The sequence below is a fragment of the Manacus candei genome, unplaced genomic scaffold (genome assembly GCF_025592945.1).
Source record: "Manacus candei isolate 608988 ecotype Guabito, Panama unplaced genomic scaffold, ASM2559294v1 h1tg000065l, whole genome shotgun sequence".
Classification (NCBI taxonomy): domain Eukaryota; kingdom Metazoa; phylum Chordata; class Aves; order Passeriformes; family Pipridae; genus Manacus; species Manacus candei.
The window spans coordinates 2,267,722-2,292,534 of record NW_026138113.1 but is presented as its reverse complement, the minus strand read 5'-3'; the positions used below and the strand labels follow the sequence as shown (position 1 = coordinate 2,292,534).

The following is a 24,813-nucleotide window of genomic DNA, read 5'->3' as shown; positions in this document are numbered from 1 at the left end:
CCAATCCAAAAGGAACAGTATTTTAATGAACCAGCCATTTCCATGAGCACTGAAATTTATGAAATTCCAAGTTCTCCACCCTAGATTCCTGTGTCGAGCCAACTCCAAAGTCAATGTTTTTTGCCCAAGTCATTCCAGCCAGCTGCCACCCCTGCTACTTTCTCTGGGCATCTACTGGTTTGTTTTTTTAAGTCTTCCTAAAATGAGCTAAACTGAGCACAGTATTCGCAATGTCGTTAAAGAGACTGGCAATGATTCCATATCTTGCTCACAGGAAGAGCAATTTTAAACCCCTTTTTCATTTTCTTCTTCCTTTTTTTTTTTTTTTTTTTTTTTGCACAGAGGAAACAGGAGGAGAAGCCCAGACCACCCCACAAGGGCTGTCTGTCCTCCATCCCTCTAACACTGTGACACCAAATTTAATCAAGCAGTTCCTGTGAAAGCACAAGGTGTTGTAAAGTTCTTCTTCAAGTGCCATAGCTTTACCTCTAAGTGGTCCATATACATATAAGGTATTGATATATATATAATATATAAAAACCTGTAAACATATAAGGTAATATATATATAATATATATTATATTATAGATATTACCTTATATGATTTCTAAGCTTGCTTTTCACACCATTTATGAACACAGAACCCCCCTGCATCTTTTCAATCTTTTTCTTCATTGTGGAAAGTTAGTTTTTATTTCACCTTCTGTTTCTCATCCTTCACCTCACTACCCATGCCCAAACCTCTTCCCCAGTGACAATAACCATGTATTTGCTAAAGATCTGTTCATGAAGAATCTTGGTAAAGGCCCTGGGAACCCTCCACCCATGCGGACCAGCCCTGCCTGTAGCCTGGTTGACTCCTTTGAACAACTGGCTGTGCTGCAAGAACCTTCTCTTCCAAAAGTCTGCCTTTCCCCTTCCTAATCCATATGCCTACTAAGAACTCTTCTAGTACAGTTTCTATCCATTTGCTGACTTAATGCTTTGCAGTTTCTGGCCCCCACTATTGCCAGGAGCCTCTGCCCCTTCCTGTGGGTTTCTTCAGAACTCTGCAGTGCAGAGCCTTGCTAACCCCAGCGACTTCTTCCTTCGTGGTACCTCCACGTGAGACCACCCTCTGGGATTTATCCTACATACAGAGGCATCTTACAGTTCTGCTGTGAAACACACGCAAGAAGGATTCTCTCCCCATACTGTGAGGCCTCTTCCCTTTTCCTTTCCCTACTCCCCATGACATACTTTCCTATTTGATCACCTTGGACTTTTTGTGGACTTTGGCTGGGTTCTCCCCCAGCTCCGTTTTCTCAGGGGTAGTTACATTTAACACCTAAGGTGGTTTTCAGGAATTCCTCTGTGACCCACACACATCACACCCTTCACTCTCTCCAACAGCAGCTCACCCATTTTCATATAGTTTTAACTTCCAAGTTAGTTACCATTACATTAAATGCTCTTTTTGTCTGTTTCTATTATGGAAGGACATTGAATTTGAATGCATTATATCATCATTCCTTAACTACATCTCCTACAATATTCCAAAGTTTAATCCTCTGGGATTAAAACTTTTTGAGGATTTTCCAACAAGTTTCTTTGAGTTGATTCTTTGAGCATCCTGAGGCCAGAAAAGGAGATACGTGCTCCTGCAGGAGAGGCAGGATGGGACACACTGCTCCGCTGTGAAACTGGGGACCCACCACCTTCTGCTGGATGTGCAGCTGCACCTCCTCTTTCCCTTTCTACAGATCAGCTTTGTTTCTGTCTGAGTCAGCACAGATCCAGAGTCCTGTCACCGCTAGCAGCACAAGCACTGATAATAAGGAGTCATCTTCCTGCACACTCTGCATCTCTAGCTTACAAAGAGCCCCTATGCAGGGCACCATGTAATCCAAACTCTCTCCTTCAGACTTCCTATTCCCTAAAAAAGTGAACTCAGCACTTGGAAAGACTGAAAGGAAGACACTGAATGAACTCCTTGAAGGCGCTTGCTGGCAGTCTGGCCAGCAGCGTGTTTCTTCAGTAGTTCTTTGTTTAAACTTCTTCTGAGCTGCATGTTTTGAACTAGACATTTTCAGGAAGTTGTAGGAAATGTCCAAACCTGGCTCTTGCTCAAAGAGATTAATTCCTTCTGGAAATTCCACCTGTGGAATAGACACTGGGAACTCGTGCCCGACCTCTTCCAGATGTGGGGAGTGCTGCTCTGCTCCACGCCTAGTCTCATGCTCTGTGGTCATGACGAGACAAGCCTTGGCTGTTGTTCCAGGGAGCTGCACTTGTCTCTGTCTCTGCTCACAGCCACCCCAGTCACCCAGTCCTGGCCGTTCCACGTCCATTGGGCCACCCCAGCTACAGGAGGAAGGGTCTTCAAACCCTTCATCTACCTCAAGCCAGAACACCCACCTCAAAAATGTGATGCCGCATATTGACAACAGTGCCCTAGCTTCTTCAGGATATAAAAACCCCCCTGGCTACCTGAGGAGGTCAGCAGTCATGGGAGAGGTATAGGTGCCTCAGCAAGTGCCGGATAAACAATGGGATTTCCAGTTTAGTTGTAGGACTTTAGGGGGACAGCAAGGAATTGGGAGAATACAACAATAAAGGAAAGGTTACCAGACCCTTACAGTTTCTTGTCATCCCTGTCCTCTCACCCCCCACAGGGAAGAGGCCTGATGGAAGCTATTGCAATTTGCAGGACGAAGATGGCAGCAGAAGACCAGACCTTCTCCCCTGGCACTGGGATTGCTGCAGGAGAAGACTAAAAGCTTCACCCGACTATGGGCTGACAGTGTCTCCAGATCACATTTTTTGGCAGCAAGTAACACTGACAGAAGTGGCTCTTGGGCAATGCAAGCAGCCAATAACATGTGATTTAGGAGGAAAATGGCAAAAGCAGCAGAATAAGGAGGATTGTGTGTGATAAGCCCAGTGTGCGCTCTCACCCAGCAGCATCTGGAGAGGATTTTCTCCAGCAGGCAGGGAAGAACTCGATTACATCCAGTTAACTGTGCTCTAAACTGATTATGCATGTGCCAGGCTAATGGATTACATTAGCAAGAGGAAAAATAACATCCAATCAATCTCAATTTACTGCAGACCACACCAAGGCCTGAGAGAAGAGAAACCATTCTGTGAACTCCCCCCACTCCCGCTGCATCTCTTCAGCTATCAGAAGAGACATGGCAGTACAGCTGCTCTGAGGACTGGAGAACTGCGCTGGAGCTTGTCTGATCCATGCCTGATCTAGAGAGAAGCTTTTCTATTAAGTCAAACCCTGATTCCAGCTATGCTGGAACAATCCATCCCTCCACTGTCCCCTGCTCCAGGCTTTATCCAGCCATACTAGAAGGCCAATAAACAGAGCATCCAAGGGAATCCATTACTCTGAAACTCAGCTGGTGTTTCACTGCTGTCAAAGGCAGCACAGGGCTTGTAGCAGCTCTGGAACTGCCCAGCCCTCTCAGGAACCTGAAAACTGACAATTCCTCTTCACCTGCCCAAGGGAAACATTCCAGGAAAATTTATTACAAGCACCTGCGCCTGTCCCCCAACTTTGGTAGAATTTTTTTTCCCTTACCTCTTCTTTTTTCCCTTTTCCTTCCCCTCAGAGTGAGAGAATTCTACTACCCCAACCGCTTCTTCCCTAGTGGAATCCACTGTAGATTAAGGGTCTGGATACAGAATTTTTAAACCTTTGCAATGCATATTTAAAAGAACGATATTATGTATTAAAACGCACAATACAGCTTTCAAACAACTCTCTTGTACCCCAAACTGACCTCCACAGACAGAGGAGATTCAGTTCCTCAGCTGGGTTTTTGAAGACTCACTGGGACTCTCCCACCACCAGTTACCAAGCTGTGTAACTCTCTCCTGCCACACTGGAGAGCAGAGGTGTAGGTGCAGACCTGACCATTCCTGAAGCCAGACTCTGCTGGGTGAGGCTTGATCCCGGCTCATGATGGAACAGTCACTGTCACAGCAATCCTGGTCTGAAGAGCAAGCTCAGAGAAACACAACCCCCCCCACTCTGAGCAGCTCCCCACCACCTCCTGGAAGGTCTAACAACCACAGCTCAAGGCAAACCTTCTATGATGCTCCTGGTTGTCTTTTTCCTCTCTGAATTTTCTGGAACTGCTCCTTACTAGGAAAAAATTCAGGAGTTTTGAAATCTAATGTGTCTGCACTGTGATGTGGGTGGGCACTGTACAGCTCAATGTCAAGTCTTAAGTTCCCATTACATAAAGAAAATTTTCAAAGAAATAATTAAAAAGCACAAGGAACAGTCTGTGTGCATATAAAGAAACCTCAGCACATTTGGGGGAAAGCAGGAAGAAAAGGATGAGGACAGAAAGAATATAAAAATACCTGTGAGGAATGAGCAGACAATGAGCGAGAGAGCGTGTGTGAACGGAGGGGATGCGGCTGCTGAGATTTATGGCAATTCGTACCTGATTGTTCATACTAAAGCCATTATGGGATGATTAGAGAAAAAGGTGAAGCTTTAAGTCCAGTGAAAATCAATAGAAACGTCTGGAGCAATTCTGCTGCACGAGTGAAAGGACTATTTACTGTATCCGGAGCTCCTCTTGGGTTACAGCCCACAGGGTTCAGGCCAGCAAGGGGAGGGGGTTGGGGACAGGAGGAATGAGACAGGAAAGAGAAGATGGTTATAAAGACACCACGGAATGAGGGGAGGTGGGAGGAAAATTAAAGACAACAAGATGGGAGCGACAGCCCAAACGCCACTGTGGATGAAAACCTGCAATGCCTCCATGTGAATGGCCACGCACGTGCACACAGCTTCTCTTCCAGCCTCCTCCCTTTCCCAGCCTCCAGCAATGCTTCGCTTACAGATCCCAGCACTAACGTACACAGAGCATAACAGCACAGCAACAGCAACCCCCTCCATCCCTCCCCTTCCCTACTCCATCCGCCCAGCGCCAGGACCAACACACTCTGACCGCAGCAAAAGCCTCTGAGTGCCCATGAAGTGACAAACTCTGTATGGGAAAGAGCCAACAAATCACCGGCAAATGCTGCCTTGCACAACATTTTCAAGAGTGACTGTTCAATTTCTGTTCAGAAGTATCACATCTGCAGTGCTGTAAGACACACAAGCTCCCTCTAAATCACTGTGACATGAACACCCACCGGCCTAAGGCTTGGACAACCCCAGTTGCTACCACAACACAGGCTGAAGAGCTGTGCCACCAGTGAGACTGGGTCCCAGTGGAGAGCTCTGAGCAACTCATCTCCAAAGGATCACAATCCACTCAGATTCAACATAGATTTTCCATGGAAAATGAAGGAAGATGAAGCAAAACCAACTCTTACCTTATAGAGCTTCAAGCTGGCCTCATGCCTCGAGTTCACGGTGTGAAGACGCAGCTTCTCCAAACTGTTGGTGTAGTAGTCGCACGCGTTGCATTTCAGGTGGACTGGGTTCCCAATGGCCACACACTTGAGCCTCCACTCATTGGCTTTGCCCCCCTCCTTGATGTGTGCCACCAGCTGGTATTTCTGCACGTGCTTGTCCGTCTTACAGTGAAGCTGGAAGTTGGCCTTGAGCTGCGTGTTGTAGCGGCAGAGCTTGCACTGGTACGAGTCCCCCATCACCGCCTTCCATTCGTCCTCGGGGAGGCTTCGCTCCACATTCATGTGGAGGCCCAACATGTCCAAATTATCTGTAGTGAACTTGTTACACACAGCGCACTGGAAGAGCTTCAGGGACGGGTCGTTTGTTTGCGTGAAACTCTCACCCAAGTTCATGAGCTCCTCAGACACCAGCTGTCCACCACCTAACCGCATGTCCAGCGGGATCTCTCCACCCACTGCACAAAGAAGAAAGGGAGAAAGAGGTCAGAAAGGCTGAAATCTTATCAAAAGAGAAACATGGAGCAGAACATAAGCTGCTCCCAGTGTGTGTGTACCCACAAACACACAGCGAAACAACACGCAGCTGTCCCTTCGCCCACTCCTCTGCATTGCTGGTCAGCCCCAGAGCTGAAGGAAAGTCATTGCAGCCAACGTGGAAGGCTGGGAAAGGACTGCAATGGCCCTTGTTACCCACCTGCTGAAGGATCATCCAGCCCTCTGCCCATCAAAGGTGGCAAAAAAACCCCTGTGGACTTTCAGATGAAGAATTCTGTAGCACCACACTGAAAGTCTCCATGGTCACTTCAAGAACAGCATTAACACTTTATTCTGTTTTTTCTTGTCTACCTGGAGAAGCAAATCTTACTTCACACAGTACGTGAGCAAGTAAAACAGAGGCCAACAGTCACAAGCCCAGGTGATGGCAGCATCGCGGGGAGGTCACCACACTGTCATCACAAGTCGGCAACAGTGCAGAAACATGGCGTGCACAAAAACCTCCTGCAAAGTGCCACTCCTGCACTATTAGATTTCATCTCTTGTCCGAGAGTTCAGAATGGTGAAGAATTGTCTAAAACCAGCGTTGACAAGGTAAAGACAATAATTAGCGTGAGCGTGAGATCATGTCAAGGAAAGCCAGCAGGACCCTGTGTTTGTCAGATGGACTCTTCAAACCAAAGCTCAACTCTGCTCACTCAACAGCAACTGAGCACAACAAGCTCCTACTCACACCAGAGCCACCTGAAAGATGCAGAGAGAGAAACTTTCTAGTGAGTTTTTATGCTAAAGCACAGAGACCAACCAGGAGCTCTGCTCCACCTTGCTCTCTTTTTCCATTTTTAAGACATCTATCTCCTCCTGCAGATTTCTGGTACTTTACCTTGATCTGATGTCATAGCTCAGCTTAACAATCCTACGAAAGGAACCTTCAGGTAAACAGTTCCTCAGTCAACCAAAAAGAGATGTTATTTCCTTAACTTTTTGTTTCCTACGTTGCAACCTGTTTGCTGAGAAGGAAATGCTCTTTAAATCACTCTCTCCTGAACTCAACATGCAGGAAAAAACCAAAAGCAGACTTCTTAATTATTAATGTTCTGTTCAAATCCAGTTTTGGACCAAAGTGTAAAAATGGGGAAGTTCTGATTCACTTCTTGCAAAGCTCACAGTGTATGTATCCGAGTCTAAGGGGCCAGCTGCTTATTGGTACAGGCAGGGCCTCCCTCCACAACCCTCAGCGTGAGATTTGCAACCACCAAGTGCACAGTTCACAAACCACTCTCCAGGCAGGTACTGCACATCCAGGGTCCTGTCATGTACTTTTAGAAGCTTCAGTTAAATCACTTCCAACTTCTCTCTCACAACAGTCCTCTGCTTCTGTAAGGAGGGGCTCTGAGCTCCAAAAGCCTCTGATCCTGTCTCTCAGGCTGGCAGCAGAGGAACATCAGTTCTTCAGCAGAGGAACACCACCCCTTCCACTGAACTCATCATCCCTCTCAAACCTGCTTACCTTGTCTTCTTAGGGCAACACAGTGTAGAACAAACCAATCCCACACTTGCTTTTGGGAATGCCAGCAGCTGACTGGACCCTCTCTCAAAGCCACCCAGCAAACTACTCACACTCCTCACCAAACCCAGGAGAAGTCCTCAGGAAATACTGTAGTAAGGATGCTTTCCATGACAAGGAGGAACATTCAATGCATGGCAGCAGTAACCCGTATCTGCCATTGCATTAGCTCCCTACAAAAACTCTTGAAAAAGTACTAGGTAAGCCACATGTTTTCCCTACATGAGAAAAAAACTGCACTGAGGGAACACAGATGAGAGGTCTGGACTGCGCAGCCTCCATCCTCGACCACCACACAAAGGCAATTCAGAGGGTCACAGAGCCAGTGAAGGGGTCTGGCACACAGTGCCCTGTCTGCGCAGAAGGGGTTTGGAGTAAAGTAAATCACAATCCCTCCCTCACATATGGACATGGCGGAAACCCCTTCAGCCTCACCTAGAGATGGAGTCATCGTTGCCATGGGGTTGGTGGGATCGAGCTGGAACCCCCCCATCATGAACTGTGCATCTGAAGAAGTGCTGTCCATCTTCAAGTTGGGAAGGTTCATGTTCTGTGCCAGGTAGTACTGGTAGAGCTCGGCCTCAGCAGGGGACGGCAGGCTGCCGAGGCCCAGGTGCCGGTTGTGTTGGATTTGGGACATATTTTGCTGAAGCAGCATCATATTGTGCATGTGCTTCTCACTGGTCATGTGAATCCGAAGGTTTCTAGCTACGTTGGTCTCATAGTCACACACCTCACACCGCCATGTAGGTTTGGTTTTTGGTTTGGTGGGGGAGGGGGCCCCACAGGTGCTACCAATGTTGGCGGCCGCGGCCGCCGCAGCTGCCACAGCTGCTGCCGCCGCCCCCGCGGTGTGGCTGAAGACTTGCTCTCCCCCTCCGTTCTGCAGGTTCTGCATGTTGTTGAGATGCTTGTCGGACTGCATATGAATACTGAGGTTGCCTTTGGTAGTAGTGGAGTAGTTACAGACCTCGCAGCGGAAGGGCTTGTAACCACAGGTGTAGCTCTCGCCCCGCGCCAGCCGCGGGTGCGGCTGCCCGCTCTTGCAGTAGACGCAGGAACCGCCCGGCTCAGGATGTTTCTCCTTCATGTGCGCCTCGAGCGTCTGCTGGTACTTGTAGTGCCAATTGCACTTGGGACACTTGAGTGTCTTACACGAGTTGCGAGAATGCATCATAGTCATGTGGCCACCCAGCGACCGCGAGGAGCCCAGGACCGTGTCGCACTTTGGGCACTCCACGCCGCTCCCCGAAGGGCACTCCCCACCCCCAAGTTCACAGAGGGGGCCAGCATGCTGGTGATGGGAGATGTAGCTCCCGTCCTCGCCCTCCGCGCTCTCATTTGGTTCTGGTGCTGTGGCATTGTCTTTATTGGCACTTTCATCGATAAAGTCCAGCCTCCTGCTGCCCTCGGCCACGCTGGCTCCGCCGCCCTCATTGTTAAAGCTTAAGTGATTCCTCCTGTTTGCACCATCAAAGACAAAGGAAGAAGCAGAATTAGAACTAGTAGAAGCTGTGCCCCGTGACAGGGTCTGGAGCACGTTAGGCATTAAGGGAGAGTTAGAAATGCTTTGGTTTGAGAGAGCAAGGTCCTTTTTGCTGCTGCCGCTGCCTGCCACAGCCCCAGCGTCCTCCTGGGGCCGGTCCTCCAGTTCATCCTCCAACTCGCTAGGAAACAGTCCTTTGCAACCCTCATCATCCTCATCTTCTTCCTCTTCCTCCTCCTCCTCTTCCTCCTCCTCCTCCTCTACATCCTCTTCCTCCTCCTCTTCCACCTCCTCAACCGGCTCTGCCTTTTCCGAGAGGCTGTCCTGGTCACCCCCCTCCTGCTTCTCCCCCTCTGCCACCCCAGGGTCCTTTCCCTCCGAGGATTTGGTGGGACTGGAAGCCAGTGGGCCCAGGGGGACTGAGGTAATGGGAGTCTTCAGAGCCGAGCTGGTCAGCCCACCCAGGTTGAGGAGCGCACCGGGGGCCAGGACACTTGTTGCCGGCGGCGGCTCCGCTCCGCTGGCTGCCCCAGCCTGGAGGGGCTGCTCGCCTTCCATGCAAATGCCACTGAATTTACCATAAAAACTGTGTCCAGGGCCTATGAGGTTAGCTGTGGAAACGAGAGGGTGCTGAAAGGTTTTGTTTTTTGGTTCCAGAAAGCTGACAAGGGGTTCCTTGTCTTTGCCTATCCCTTGGATGATAGCGGAGATGTTCTTATTGCTAAGAATTTTCCGCTCCTCCTCGCTCAGAGTCATTCGGTGGTCGTGCACGGCGTGGGTCACGAACGAGCGGACATACCCAAAGGAGAGCTTGCACAAGAAACACATCAGGATGGGCTTCCTCTTACCATAGAGCACAAAGCCATCAAATTTGGACAGGTCCACATTGTTGGGAACATCTTTGGATACGCAGGAGCTTTTGGCAGAACCGTCGCTGTTCAGGTAATCCTTGTTGCTTTTGTGTCGCACATCGAAGACGCGGAAGCTGTGCAGGACGGGGCTGATGCCCGCCAGGGCTGAGGTATTCGGGAAGGCCTGGTCTGAGCCCTCAAACCACTTCCCGAAGGATGAGGCTATGTGGAAGGTGTTGATGATCTGTGGGTAGACGGGAGCGGCGGCGGAGGGTTCTCCCTGCTTGGGCAGAGAGTTTGGGAGCAGCGAGGGGAGAGTCCCACTGCCGCCGGTGCCCCCGCTTTGCACCAGCTGGCTGAGGCTCTCCACGATGTAGGCTGAGCCGTCGGGCTGGTAGACGATCTCGCCAGCCAGGTTCTCCACGTCGCTCTCCTCCTCGCCGTCCTCGCTGCTCTCGCTCCCGCTCTCCCCCCTCAGCGGTGGGGGTGGGCGGGTGCCGGTGCAGCGGTGCTCCATGTAGCTCTGCAGGCCGGCGAAGGACGCGGCGCACTGCCCGCAGCTCACCTCCTTGCCGGTGGGCTCGGTGCCGGGACCCGCCGCCGTGCTGCTCTCGGAGACGCGCTCGGGGAAGGGGACCCTCAGGCTGTCCAGGGGGCCGCGGCTCTCCGCCGCGGGCTGCTCCATGCTGCCGGCCGGGTTGGGGAGGTGGGCGCTGTTGAGATCAGTCCATTGCTGGTGCTGAGGGATGCTGCACCCATTGTCCTTCCCAGGGATGACAGGTGAGTCACAGCCTTCCATGGCAGGGCCGGCACGGAGCGCTCATTGCACCCGGTACAGCTCGGACCTGAGGGCAGAGAGAGAAGGAGAGAGGCAGGTGAGTCAGGGAGGAGAGACCGTTCCCATAAAGACCCCACCACTACAAGAGCTGCCAACCCTGCTCCTCAGGACCGAAGTGGGGTCTGGTGCACCCAGACAGGTGCCAGGGACAGGCAGACCGGCCTTGGGAAACGCACAGCTGGGAATGAGCAATAGAAACACAATGGTAGCAGGAAGAAAAGAGGTGAACTGAAGGTGTCTAGAAGGTGGCGAAAACCTCTCCAGCAGCTTCCCCAAAGGCGGGTGGCAGAAAGACTGTAGGACCTGTACTGCCACTCCCAAGGCCATGGATCTTCAAAAAACAAACAAAAATATCACAGAAAAGCTTCTGACAGAAACAAAAAAAAAGACATGACAACAAAACAGTGCTGGGGTTTTAAACTTTGTTAAACTCATACTCTCTGGTTCCTTAAGCCAGATGCTAGGTTTTTTGGTGGTTCCTTTCTGTTAGTGGCTTGGGAAGCACAGATCCAGCATTACCACATGTGCACCTCTGTGGGAGACTTCAAGACACAGAGCAACTCACAGCGATTTTAGAGTAACAGTGCTTGGTATGCACAGGAGATTTAACTGCTCTGCTCTGGACAGAGTTTAAATGGAGAGACCTCAGGAGAGAAACCAAACAGGAAATTCCAGATCTGACAAGGGTCTGTCTTGTAGATCGGAAAGGGGTCAGCCCACCATGCTCCAGGAAGCTCCTGGAGATCCTGCAAGGGACAGCCTCTGCACATGGATGGCTTCCCCTCACCCCTGGAGGAAAATGGTGGGTGCAGGTCCTGGAGGAGAAGGAGGAGGAGAAGAAGGAGGACACCCTTCCCGCTACTTCCATTCTGCCAAATCAACAAGACTGGAGGACTCCTGCCGACTGCAGAGTGGCCAATGAGCCTGGGCTACTGAGCATGGCTGACATCCAGGGCTCCCTGTCACTGCAACCCACTTTGCTGTATCTGGCCAACAACTCCAACACAGCAATCCTAATGGAGCCCTGCAATCCTAATGGAGCCCTCTTCGGCTCATACAAAAAGTATGAAGAGGACTGGAAACCTGCCAGAAAAGACATGAGCGGTTGCAAAGCAGGTGATGTGCCACAGCAGCACTGAGTGAACCACCTGAATTAGTTCGAGCAAAAAAATGGAGCGACATTCAGTGTTATCCCTTTTTTTTCTGGTTTCACTATCTCTCAGTTTATTTTCCTTTATTACACAAAGCCAGACACACTTCTGCTAATTTCCCTCACATGTTTGTACCTTCCCTTTATATTTCACTTCTGATGAAGCTTAAGGAAAAAGCATTTACAACTACCCCTGAAGACAAAGTTATGCTCTCACAGCCCACGTGAGAGGATGCCTACCGAAGGACACAGAGGCACAATGAAGCCATCATCCACTGCATTCACACTCGATGCTACCCCGCAGCACCTCCAGTCCCACCTTCCCTGGATGTCATACGCAGCTGCCTCTGCAGTTGCACTGGGAATAAAAAGGGGTTTGATCTGCAATAACAGTAAACTGGTGCACTGAGCAGAATAAGAAGGAAGAGCACCAGAATCCTGATGCCAAAAGGCTCTGACTTCTTCATCAGCCAGTTTTGTTCCCCTGAGTCAAAATACGCTCCAGCTGTGCAACGGCTCCTACTGCACCGGCTCTCTCCACCGAATATTTGTCCTTAGCTTTGTGTTTTCCTCAAACTCATCCCAGATCCTTCTGCACTGAGGCAGTACATTCACCTTCCCACAACACGGCTACTCTCTCCATTTAACTACTACTGCTGTACTGGTAACTGCAACCCAAATTAAACCAAAACACATTCATTTGGGGGAAAATGAGGAAAAAGAAATTCCGTAAAGCTCATACTTCTGCCAAGTGAAGTTTTGGGAATATCTACCCAGACTTCAAAATGCGACACGAGACAACAACCCAGCAATGCTTTTAGACATTGTGGAGTGTTGCGCTCGCCTGCGTGGCCAGCTCGCGGGACACACAGCCAGGTGAGACACAGCCAGAGTCACAGTGGCTCTGCTGTTGAGAACTCCTGACTGGCAGGAGATGCCTGACTGACAGCCGGGCCAGAAGGGTTAGCAGGGCTGGAGGGGCGGGAGGGTTAACAGCCTGATTGGAAAATCAATGTAATAAATGCTTGGTAAGTTACAGGAACATGCGGGAAGAGGAGGCCGCGATTGATAAAGGACTGCGGCTTTGATGCTGCACTGGGGACTTGTTTATTGACAGGAAAGCCAATCTCTCTCCCGGCCCGGCCCGGCCAGGCAGACCCGCGCGCTCCAATTAATTGGTTGGCTTTTCTGCCTTGGCTCTCTTTAACAGCTCTCCTCCACTTGCTCCAAGTTAACCAGCTCAGGAGGAGCTGCGCCAAAGGAATCTTCTCTCCCTTTCATCGACGTGAAGGAGGAGCCCTTCCAGGGCAGGTGCAAAAGCTCAGAGCCAAAATGGCCAGCCCAAGCCCCAAACACAGGCTGAGCCCCTGCACAAACCCAAGCTCTTCCTGCCTGTTCAGTTACCACCACAGCTGTTCCTGTAGGGAGATGCTGAGGGAGGATGAGGCATGGAAGTATTTGTTTCTATTCACACAGGAGCTGCAGGAATCATCTCTTTAAGCTGAAAACAGCAATTTCCTTGCTAAAGCAAACCAGGCTCTAAGCAGGAGTGCAATGCAGTTATTAGTCTGCTATCGTGGGCCCTGCATCTTCCTCCACCCCAGAGCACCCCTAAGAGACCTGCATGAGACGTGGAGAGTCTGGGAGGACAGACGGACTGCAGAGTGCTCCACACCTCCTGTTTGCCCCCCCCCACCGCCCTCTCCGCTCTGTTTATCAGCCAGTCAATAAGAAAAGGTAGTTCTTACTTAAGGAGGCAGAAGTCAACTCGTCAGGTCGATCAGCACTCTGTCTGTAAACATGGTTTCCCGTAAAATCAATGAACTCCAGTTACAGAGAGAACAGCCTGAGTGCCGGAGACTCCCTGCGCTCCCATCGCCCCAGCAGCATGGAAGGGCTCTCCCAGTCGCCTCTCTGGCTTTGTGTCCCACCATTGCTCCCACTGCTGTGGCCACCTGGCCTCTGGCCCATGGCTCACCCGAGCCCCTGCCCCTTCCTTGCAACCCCTCAGAGCCGATGTGGGACCAACCGGGGTAGCACAGGGACCGTGGGGCAGGAGTGCTCTGTCAGGCAGACATGGTGGCCCAGAGCCCAGCCACACCTGGATGGCAGGTGCAGGTGCCAGCACAGCACTAGTGTGTCCCACGCTTCCGTTCCCACTAACCAGGGCTGGCGGCTGCACAGCCATGCTGTGCAAAACATGCAGGGAGTCAATCCCCACATTCCCCCGTCACCTCCTTCCAGCCCCTGGCCCCATCCTTGCAGGGACAGATGTGCCACCTTCCAGCAACACTCCCACCAAGGAGTGGCTGGCACTAAAGCAACGCCCTGCACCCTCTGACTAGCTGGGGGCTTCTGGGCACCCCAGGCCTGCAGCACCAGGCTGCTTCCTCCCCTGGGGATGCTGGCAGCGGCACAGGCGGCAAGGATGGAGAGGGAGGGAGGAGGGGGCTCCTGCTGTTGCCCAGGCTTCCCGAGAATTAAATATGAACAGCCGTGCTGTGTAATTTTAAATTGTTAATTAGCACAGGGTTAATTAGGCGGCCCTTTCACAAGAGGCTGTTTGGCAGTAAACCAAGACTGGAAGCAATGAGGAAGGAGGAAAACAAAAGGAGAAAGAGACAGTGAGAAACTGTTCCCTGGGCTAATGACCCACATGGCACCATGGAAAAAAGGGCACCAAGGACAGGGAGAAGATAAAAGCAGATGCATTACACCCATGGCCGTTACCGGTCCGACACCCTCTGAGGCTGCCCTCCCTCCCTCTGCCTAGCCATGGGGAAGTGCTCCAGCCCTCCATCACCTCCAGGGTGCTGGTGGCTCAGAGAAGCTGAAAGGGACAGAGGTAGGAGGACAAGGACAGCACAGGACTAAAGATGGGCTGAGACACTCTGTGCACACCCCTCCTTACACGCTCAGCCTGGCCTTCAGCAGCATCCTCAGAAGGACAGAGCCTGAAGAGTGCTGGTGTCCAGCTCAGCCAAGAAGCTCCTGTCTCAGCAATGGCACTCGATGACACTTGTTCCAGCCTAAAAACTAGGGATGGACATATCAAAGATAAGTGAGAAGCCAACTCAACTTCATGGCCACAGAAACACAGAATAGCTTGGGAAGGGACAGTGGTGATCCCTGGGACCAGGTACGCTCAAAGCTCCCCAGAGCTGGGGGTGCACAAGGCAGTCACTGTGTCCCTCTGGAGCAGTGACACATTGAATCAGGAGCATCAAAGCTTTCTGTGTCGCCTTCCCGCACCTGGTGTGCTACACAGCACTCTGGTAACACTTCGGAAATTGCATATGGAAAGACATGATAAAAATAATTGCCTAGGATCAAGAATTCAAAAATTAAGAAAGAACAGAATGTATGTTGCCAAAGCAACTTTAATTTTGCTCCTTTATGCATATGTATTATGATACTGCCTGCAATTAGGTGAGCACATGCTGCTTCACTTGGCAAGCAGGACAGTCACAGAAGAGGGTAAAACAAGGTGGCAGGAGCATGTTGTCATTTTATGTGATTTCTGCAGCAGCTGCTATCGCACAAATATGTGAAGAGTCACTTCCTAGAATAGAAAGATCTTTTTACATTTCCTCGGCAACATGGGTTGGAGATTCGAGCTGCGTGGCAATACTGAGAGTTTCAACTCCTAGTTCTGTAAAAAGCTTCTATCTTGTAAGCTAAACAGAAGACACAGATCCTAACTCTCTCCTATTCATAAGGTGCCAGAAAGCAGAAAGATACCGGCCAGCCTAAGGGAAGTGCTGAGGATTCTGCAACAGGACTTAATTTAGGATAAAACAGTTCTTATAAGCCAAAACCTGAGCGTAACAGGGAATGCAGATGCACAGCGTTAAGAGTAATTTCTAGCTAGGGGGTTCCGTCAACATTTTACATCACCAGTGCCTCGGGAGTCCTCTTATGCAATTCCCAACCAGAAAAAAAATCCCGAAAGTACTGATATTTATTTGCCAAGTTCAACATTCTAAAGAAGAAATTATAAACTAATTTCTCCCTTTCCCATAGCAAGTCACATCTTGCACCTCTCCAATCAAGACCAAGCTGTGTTTTGGCACACACCTGAGCACAGTGGAGGTGCCTCACCAGCAAACGTGGTTTGACGAGTACGCACAGCAAGGTATCAGTCTTGCCAAATCCTGAACAAGCTCTACATCTCACCTGCTTCCTCTTCTGCAGTAAGGCTTTACTAACCAAAAGCCCAAGCTCAGCTCTGACTTCTCACAGAGTTCTGCTCAGTGCCAGCCTGTTCCAGCTGGATGCATGGCCACATTCAACACCTTTGCACAGGGAACAGAATTAGCAAGCCAGACCTGCCTGCTGGTGGAAGAAGCATCCAACCAATATTGACCCATGGGTTCCAAAGACTCTTGGAGTTGCAAGTCCTCGCAAACAGGTTTGTTATCCTGGCAAAGCCAAGAATTCATAGAGCCACAGAATTATTTGGGTTGGAAAAAAAACCTTCAGATCATTGACTGCTCCTCCAGCACTTCCAAGGCTACCACTAACCCATGTCCCCAAATGCCACATCTACACATCTTTTAAATCCCTCTAGGGGACTCCACCACTGCCCTGGGCAGGCTGTGCCAGTGCCTGATCACCCTTTCACTGAAGAAGTTTTGCCTCTGTGGAAGTCCCTGTGAACGCTGTGAGCTTTCTCGTTCTGAGGGATTCTAGCCCACAGGTCCTGAAGGGCCGGAGGCCCCAGAAGGGGATGAGGCAGCACACAATGGTCTACAGAAAGAAAAGATCCATCAGGCACCTCAAAAGGACTGGACAGTCCTCCCCCAGCAGGAAGACAGCCCCGTGGAGGGATGTCCTTCCGCAGTGCTCCAGCCCCGGCACGCTGAGCAGCGCTGCACTGCGTGCACTCGCTGGAGGGACAGGGACTCGAGGGCTGACACAGGGCTCACATCCACGGGCACAGCCGGTCCCTCAGATCTTCCCGGCATCATTAGCATAAACAGCTTTTCAAGCAGCAGGAAGCAAAGGAAACGCTGAACAAAACAGGGCTGAAAGCTGCAGGGCTCAAGCACTTGGCATGAAACTGAGTGAGAGGGGCTCCTTGAAAAAGTGAACCTTCCACATTATCCACATTTTCCCTCTGTCCTACACACCAGATAAAACTGAGCCAATGGGAGTAACACAAGTCAGGCAAGCTTTTCAGAAAGCATTTTGTTATGAACTATTATTCCAAGTTTGCTGATCCCTTTGAGCCAGCTACTGCACTACACATGAAAATATTTATCTAATCCTCAGCCCACTGCCATTGAGAGCAGAGTGATCCCGAGGAGGGCCAGAAGGCTTTCCATGAGCAGCTGGGGACAAGAGCATTTATTCTTCCAGAGAGACATTCTGCACTGAGAGTATTTTGCAGCAAAGGTAAACGGGCTTCATCCGCATTTCTCTCTACACAACAAAGAGAAGCACTTGCTTAGCTCATACGTGATGTGGCATTTGCACGCTCCCAGGGCATAGAGCTTATTCTGAGGTCCTGCAGGAACCTCTCCTCCTGTGTAGGGCACCACAGAAGTGCCAGGTTTTGTTTCAAAACATCACACATCCCACGATTCTGTTGTTGTGCAATTCACCCCTTTGCTCCAAACCCCCAACCGTTCTTGTCAAAGGCTGTTCCCAGCCCATGTTGCTGCATAAATAACTACATTTGCATCTGGTTTGCATTTTCGGTGCACTCTTGTTGACCCAACTCCAAAACTAACCAAAGAGCTGCTGAGGACAAACTGCCTTGCTCTGTCACACAGACCCCATAGTCCCCTGGTCCCCCAAGCCCTAACGCCTTGGAAAGAGGTCCATGCTGTCCTGCCCTTTTGCCACAGGCTGCAGCTTGCCCTGTCCTCTCAGTGCCCATCCAGTGGCTCTTACCAGTCCCAGCTGCCACAGCTCCGTTTGGGGCCCCATGTCCCTCCACAGAGTGCAGGTACATCTGCAAGACCTTGAGTAAGCCCTACCCCCACCAAACACCTGGAGATGCTTGTGAAGGGAGAAGCACTGAATTGCTCAGAGTTTCCAGCCTTGCCACACGGTTTCAGGAAAAGATACAACCAACCCTCGGCAGCCCAGCTGGAAAAGCCACTGCTTCGCTGCCAGGGTGTGCTCCACAGTGATGCTCCACACACGCAGGCTTGCACGCCTCGGGAAGAAATCCTGCCAATGCTCCTTCCTCCTACGGATTTACCCAAACAACATGTGCGCTCCAGACTAGTGTCAAGGGCCAAGCCGAGGGTAAGAGTTAGAACTCATAAGTCATGCGGATCTCTTCTGCCAGGGCTCAGATCCAGTCCTTGTTAGGAAGCAGAGTCGCTGCTGCATTCTGGGCTCAGTTGCTCCTTCCCACCCTTCGGGAAAACCGATGCTTTGGATCGGGACAGCGGGCTCAGAGGCATTAGGTCATTCTGTAACCATTCCACTGGCTGCTCAGACAAACACCGCAGCTGATACATCAGCTCTGCACTACACACTGGGTTTGCACAGTCCCATTGCAAAGGTCACCGGGACGTCGGCTCACACAGGCCATTCATGTTTCAGTACGGAGTAAACACTGGTTACAGTTGTGTCACTGGAAGATAACCTAAAGAACCCTAAAACAGGTAAAGAAACCTACTGGTACAGCTGGGAAACTGCCCCATTTAGCACCTTCTAGGCTAACTTTTTGCAGATCCAAGGGTTCCTGTGCTCCTGTAAACAGCATCCGCACACTCATCTGCTCCCAAAACAACACCCTGCTCCAGACTTCACATATAGCCTGAGCATTTTCTTTATCTGGCCAAAATAAACCCTCCTGATTGCAGCAACCATCAGGAGTCAACACCTATGCACCGCCTGATGGCTCAAAGTCTCAAGTTCGTGCTCTCCACGTGCACAGCACGTAGCCACTCCATCAGCTGCTACATCCCCGGTGCACCTCGGAACAAACACCTGTGAACCAGTTAACCACCTCACGAGGGAGAGCTGACATGGATCCAGGTAAATGGGGGTTCCAAAGAAGTGCCCAGTGGATGCACCGGGACTCAGGGCCCAGCGAGGACCGCGGCCCAGCGCACTGCAAGGGATGCAGGCACCTCTGGAGACAAGGAAGGAAGTTGCTACGCACACGTCTCCAGACCTCCAGGACTGAAAGCGTTACTTGGCTGCTTGGCCTCTTGCTAATTGTGGGTTTTATTTTTATTTCCTATTACCCTCTTGCACGCCTGATGAGATTATCTTACCGGAACTGACACAGCTGGAGGCTGCAGCCATACATGGAGCCTCTCAGGAGGCAATGCAATTTTATTTTCATTGATCAGAAATCAGCAGGGCAGTAAATGATGGGAAATTCCATTAGGAGAAATACTGGGCCATGAGACCCAACTAGCTAGGTATACCCAAATCCCAGAAAGTCCCATCCTTCCTCAAAGCCCCATCTGGATGCTGACAGCAAGTCATCTTTCTTCCTCCCAAAATGGAGTCAGCTACTAACCTGATACTCCTAATCGCCGCCTGTGCTGCCAGAAGCGGAGGTGATGTTCTCAGAGCACCCCCATGGGCTCACTTAGCCCAGACAGTGCTTTTGGTACACACAGCAGCACCCGACTGCCCCAGCTCAGCCCAGAAGCTGCTGTGGGGCCAGGGCTGTTTCCCAGCATGTGCCCATTCCACAGCGTTTGTTCTCACAAGTCGGGCAGGTGTGTGTGGTGCTGGCACGCCAGTGCCTTGGCTGGTTCTCAGGCAGTCCCAGCAGAGCCAGGAGAAGCCAAAGGGATGTCCACTGCATGCTCCCATCCCAGTCCCATAAAGCTGTTGGAGAGAGCAGCCCTCCTTCTTCAAGGGCCATGATCTGGGGGACACGCGGGGCTCTCAGGGCATGCAGGGGTCTGGGGACATGCAGGGATCTCAGGGAACCCCCTTCTGACAAAGCACCACACACCACATAACAGTATTACAAGTGCAAACTCCTCCGAGTGCAAACTGAGCACCACATGGCAATCCTTCTATTTTAAGCCACCCCACACACAGGATATGCACTCAATTCCTCGCTCCTTGATACAAATCCCTCTATCAGGCCTCTGACTTAAAGCTGGGTTTGCCCCACCCCGCTGTCCCCTGCTGCACACACGTGGGTGACAGGTGAGCCCTGAGCCCGTCAGGATGGCCAGGCCTGCTGGCAGCACAGGGGTTAACGGGAGCCGACCGCAGCACAGTTGTTAAGGTGATCAATACCAGTGAGATACTAAAGCAGCATAAGCCACATTATTGATTGCCAAGCAGATGATAAAACTGTTTATTATGATAATTGCAGGGTGCCTGCAAGAAGCTCCTAGTGCTGTCTTGAGCTTTTTACCAAAATAAGACTTGCCAGAGCATCACCTTCTGTCTGCAGCCACCCTGACTCCAGTGACACCCTCAACACGCCGTTGTGCCCACACACTGAGCCCAAGCCACCTCCACAGTCCAGCTACCATTGGCATGGAGAGGGTCACACTACCAGAGACAGCCCATGAGCTGTTTATCACACACACCCCGATATTGGGGCTCACTCCTACACCCTCTGTTCGCCTTCCACTGGAGCGCCCATTCCAGGGAAAACAGAGCTCAAACACCAAACCCTGTAACTTCAGTTCTGAATCCTCCTCCTGATCAGCTAAAAATTAAACTCAACTTCCCACTCCAAAACATTTCCTTCAGTATTTTAATTACTTTTACCTCTACTCTGGACTTTGTACAGTTTCCTACATCCTTTTAACAAGATTTAACAGAGTTTATGCCTTCAGGACCTAAACTCTTGTGCAAGGCATTAAGAATTCTTTTTGAGAAGACTGAACTCCAGATACACTCAGTGTGGGAAATCCATCAGGTGTATGTGCACACAGGCCGTACCTCAGAACAGGTGACACACTGCAGCTCATCCCCTGCCACCGTGTGTCTGCAGGACGAGCAGCTGATCTGCCAGAAGACAGCAAGGCAACACTTTGTTTCTGAAGTTGCTTCATATACCAAAAAGCTTCTCTTGGATTAAACTCAGTAACGTGTATCCCTTGGCCTCTAGAAGAGAAGCCAAACAAACTGTCCAGTGAGATCTGCTCTGGAGAAGCATCTATTGCTCCTCCATCAGCAGGAGGAGGAACAGAGGCTTTAACATACCCGGGCTCCATTGCCACCACGGCCAAGTGACAGCTGAAAATGAGTTTAACAAGGGCTGAAGCTCCAGGGTTCTGTCAGTAGCTCCACGGGCAGTAATTATGGAGTATGGGTCCCATTATCTCCCAGTACAGACAAGGCTCTGACAGCTCCATCTCAGTGTTAACCCCAAGGACTGTACACTAGAGGCTGCAGGCAGCACTCAGTGCCACCTCCACTGCTTTGGCTGGCTGCTCCTGTGCAACTGAGTCACTTTCTCTAAATAATCATAGGCGACATTTGCAAAACAAACTTTACACCAGTCTGAGCAGCCTTACTGTAGGCTGGCCTCGAACCTGGACTAGACCACAGAAGCTGCTTCTGGCTAATGCTCTGGCCCCTTCCTCCTCTTAATGCCTTCCTTCATCAGGATCAGAACAACCTCTCTACTCCCTCTATTCTCCTCTTCATCCCCTATTCCTCATTGCCTCCCACCTCTCTAAAAGGTGCCACTTCTTCCACAAGTATGGTCAGCCAAGGATTCTCTGCCCAAGTTTTTCAGGGTGAAAGACAAAACCTTACACCTCCTCACAACTCCTTCATCTTTCTGTCCTGAACCAAGTCCTCCTTTCTTAGCTGCTCTTTCCCATGCATACCTGTACCACAGGAGATTATGAGGATGGCTCTCCAGCTCACTCACAGAGCAGTGAAAAGGTTAATAATGGAATGGACAACTTGATCAAATCCAGCACTCTGGTGAGTGAACATGTGATGTCACACAGCTGCTGCCTTACAGGCTGGAGATCTAGACACAAGCTTCTCAAACTCGTCCCCTCTCAGCCCAAACACTGGTGATGGGTTGCAGAGCCCCAGAGAATTCATCCCAGAGGTCTCAGGAGTTGGGGCTGTTCTTTCAAACTCTCAGTAAATCTGATTATAAACAAGATTAAAACAATCCTTTCTTATTAAAATGTGGACAAGGGAGAAGACCTCCTTCCCTGTCACCCTTTGAATGAGCCAATTTCCATCACAATTGATTTTTTTCCTCTCCTGTTCTAGAACAATATTCTAGTAGAACTTTGTTCTACTCCTCCATACAACAGGAGAAAATAAAGGACACTGCAACGACGGACAGAGCACCTCAACTCAAGCCAAGAGGGACAAATAACTAGCTTGAAGCTGTAAATCCTCCAGTCCCCTATGGGAAACTGTAGAATCCTAAAATGGTTCAGGTTGGAAAGGACCTTAGAGCTCATGTCATTCCACCCCTCTGCAATGGGCAGCAACACCTTCCACTAGAACAGGTTGCTCCAAGCCCCATCCAAACCGGCCTTGAACACTTCCAGGGATGGGGCAGCCAAAGCTTCTCTGTGGACCTGTGCTACTGCTACGTCTTTCAGATATCCACACATCCCCACCAAGCCCTGGAAAGGACACTCCAGGCAACAGGAGAGAGAGATCAATCTTTGAAACAAACCAAAACCACCAACGCACGCAGCCAAAGGGGGTTGATGAAGTTTCAAGTGATCAGCAGCAGCCTCACCCAGGATTATGGTGGTCCCAGCCTCACCTCCCCCCTCCTACAACCAGCCCTCCACCTCTGCACAGAGAGGCAGGGGGTGCTCCGAGCCGGTGCCGGGTGCAGGGCTGCACTGCATGTCTGTGCTTTATCCAGACCAATCCAGTTGTTAATGCAGCAGGAGCAGCCTGCAATCCAGTCCCCTTCCCCAGCTCCCCTGGACCTGCAGCTCTGAGGACACAGCTCACTCTCCTCCCGCAGAGAAGCCAGGGACAGCAGATTGGGGCCCCGGTACCACTTACTTTCCTTGAAAACATCTGTTTTCATTATCACTATTACTTTTAATTAGCACTTTACAGCAGCCCTGAGCCCTCCCAGCTGGAGGAGAGCTCTGCTCCTAAATGAACAATTAAAAGGTGCACTAAGGGAATTTTTTTCTCATCTTCAGAACCCAATTTTTCAGCAGAGCTCAAAGACAAACCACCTGGTTAAAGGAGCTCCCTTGAAGAGGTCTCTTCAGCACGGCTCAAAGCCCGCGGGTCACCCGGGGATCCCCACAGCGTGAGCAGCCACTGAACTCGGGAACCTGGAACACTGAACTAATTACTAATGACAGGGTCTTAATGCCTCTGCCCTCATCACCCACTGAACGGCCTCCTCTTCCTCACCCGGCCACAGTAATTGCCCTGAGGAAAATCAAAGACTTTAATGCCCATCTCACTCATGGAAGGCCCCCGCTCAAGAGTTCAGGCCAAGCACAAGCTGAAAGACAGAACCCTATTAAACACATAAGAAAATAGATCCCTATGAAGTGTAATTACTAGAAACATGGACTCCTGATCAAGCACTTCTCTGAAACCCAGCAATGAGAAACATCCACAAAAAAGCCCCCAGAGGCAGCCTTGGCCATTCTGAAGAAAGCAGAAGGACAGTGAGGTGAAGTGTCAGGACGAAAGGGCTGTCCCAGGGCCACTGCCACTGGCCCAGCAGCCCTGCAAGTACAGCACCCACAGACTCCAGCCTTTAATTAGGAATGAGCCATGAAGCTCCAAAACACTTCAGTCGATACTAATCAAAACCTCATCTCTCGTACCCCTTGCTATTCCCTCAGCACTGACAAGCTGCCGCCACACTACTCCCAAAGCCCTCAGACTCTGCAGTCCCCGAGGAGCCCTCACCCTCAGCACCCCACTCTGCCCCAGGAGGGCAGAACACACATGAAATGGTGACCAAGATTCTTCCCTCTCAGCTTCCCCAAATCCTTGTGTCCCACACAGTCCCACTGCAGCTGCCCAGCAGCGCTGCCTTTACCACCCCTTGAGTCTGGACTTGGAACACAAGTCCCGTGTCAGAAACAGCATTCCAGAACTATTCCAGAAATCCTAAAGTCAGCTGAATGACAAGGTTTAAAATAACACTAATATCATAATTTCCACTAAAATCTGGAATCCTTTAAGTCACCTGGGTTCCCCTGTGCCCCTTCACATTTTCCTTCCTCCTCGCCCTTTACAGTCACTTTCCTCTTCCTCTCTCACAGCTCTTTTCTGAACACTGAGTTAAATTCCATGGCAATGAATTTCACATAAATGTGAAATTAACTTTATTTAATTATTTAATCTTTGTTTACACTTCCTGCCTTGGAAAGTTTACTTAAGCTACCCAGACGGGATATGGTCTGCAGTGTGCCACCTGTGGTAATGGATGGGAACACGAGCACCAGAGGATCCCTTGGCTTGTTCTTGTTCTGGAGCCAGGGGAGTGCAGGAGCCCACACAGTCAGGTTGGGAGCCCACGGAGCCCAGCCAGAGTAGCTGGGAGCCCACGGAGCCAGGCCAGGGCAGCAGAACCCCTGTCCACCAGTGCTACACCAGGTCCTGCACGCATATCCGGAGCACTCCAAGTGCCAGCTCCCAGCCCATGCCCTCCCACCCACACCCTGGGCACCTAGATTTGGGAACAGCATTTTTCTGTCCAGCACCTGGAACTCAGTAAGGACCATGAGCCTCTGCTAAGCATTCTGACAGCTGTCTCTGGAGAAGGGGAAGTGAATGCCTCCAGTGCCCAATGAGCCCAGATACTGATCAGACCACAATGCAACACAGGGGAAAAGGACACAAAACAATTAATTCTTGGCTCCTTGTTTTAGCTCTGGGCGAGGGAAGGTGCACAACAGAGTGAGAGGAGACTGGAACAGACGGAGTCTGGGATGTGCTCCAAGAGCCCCAGGGGCAACAGCGCTGGCTCCCAACCCCACAAACACGGGGCTGCTCTCCAACAGGTGAGGGCTCCGGCAGCCTCCCAGGCAGAGGGAACGGGGAAAGCCTCTTCAGCAAGATTTATTCTGACTTTCCCATTCCTAGGCCAAACGATGAGAAACTCCTCAGAGAGACAGCAGGTCTGAGCTA

At 50.7% G+C, this 24,813-nt stretch overlaps 1 protein-coding gene across 13 annotated transcripts in view; it reads right to left on the bottom strand.

Moving 5' to 3' along the window:
- The window catches only part of ZFHX3 (zinc finger homeobox 3), a 513,502-nt gene that overhangs the window by 76,352 nt on the left and 412,337 nt on the right, over nucleotides 1-24,813 (bottom strand). For 11 of the 13 annotated variants that reach the window (XM_051805544.1, XM_051805548.1, XM_051805543.1 and 8 more), the window contains 2 exons: nucleotides 7,871-10,617; nucleotides 5,332-5,828 (listed from right to left, as the gene is read on the bottom strand). In XM_051805544.1, the coding sequence (XP_051661504.1) occupies nucleotides 5,332-5,828; nucleotides 7,871-10,571 (3,198 nt within the window). In that variant the 5' untranslated portion in view covers nucleotides 10,572-10,617. Of the gene's footprint in view, nucleotides 1-5,331; nucleotides 5,829-7,870; nucleotides 10,618-14,671; nucleotides 15,645-24,813 lie in introns of those variants that run through there. The other 2 variants (XM_051805552.1, XM_051805554.1) reach the window with 2 other exon arrangements.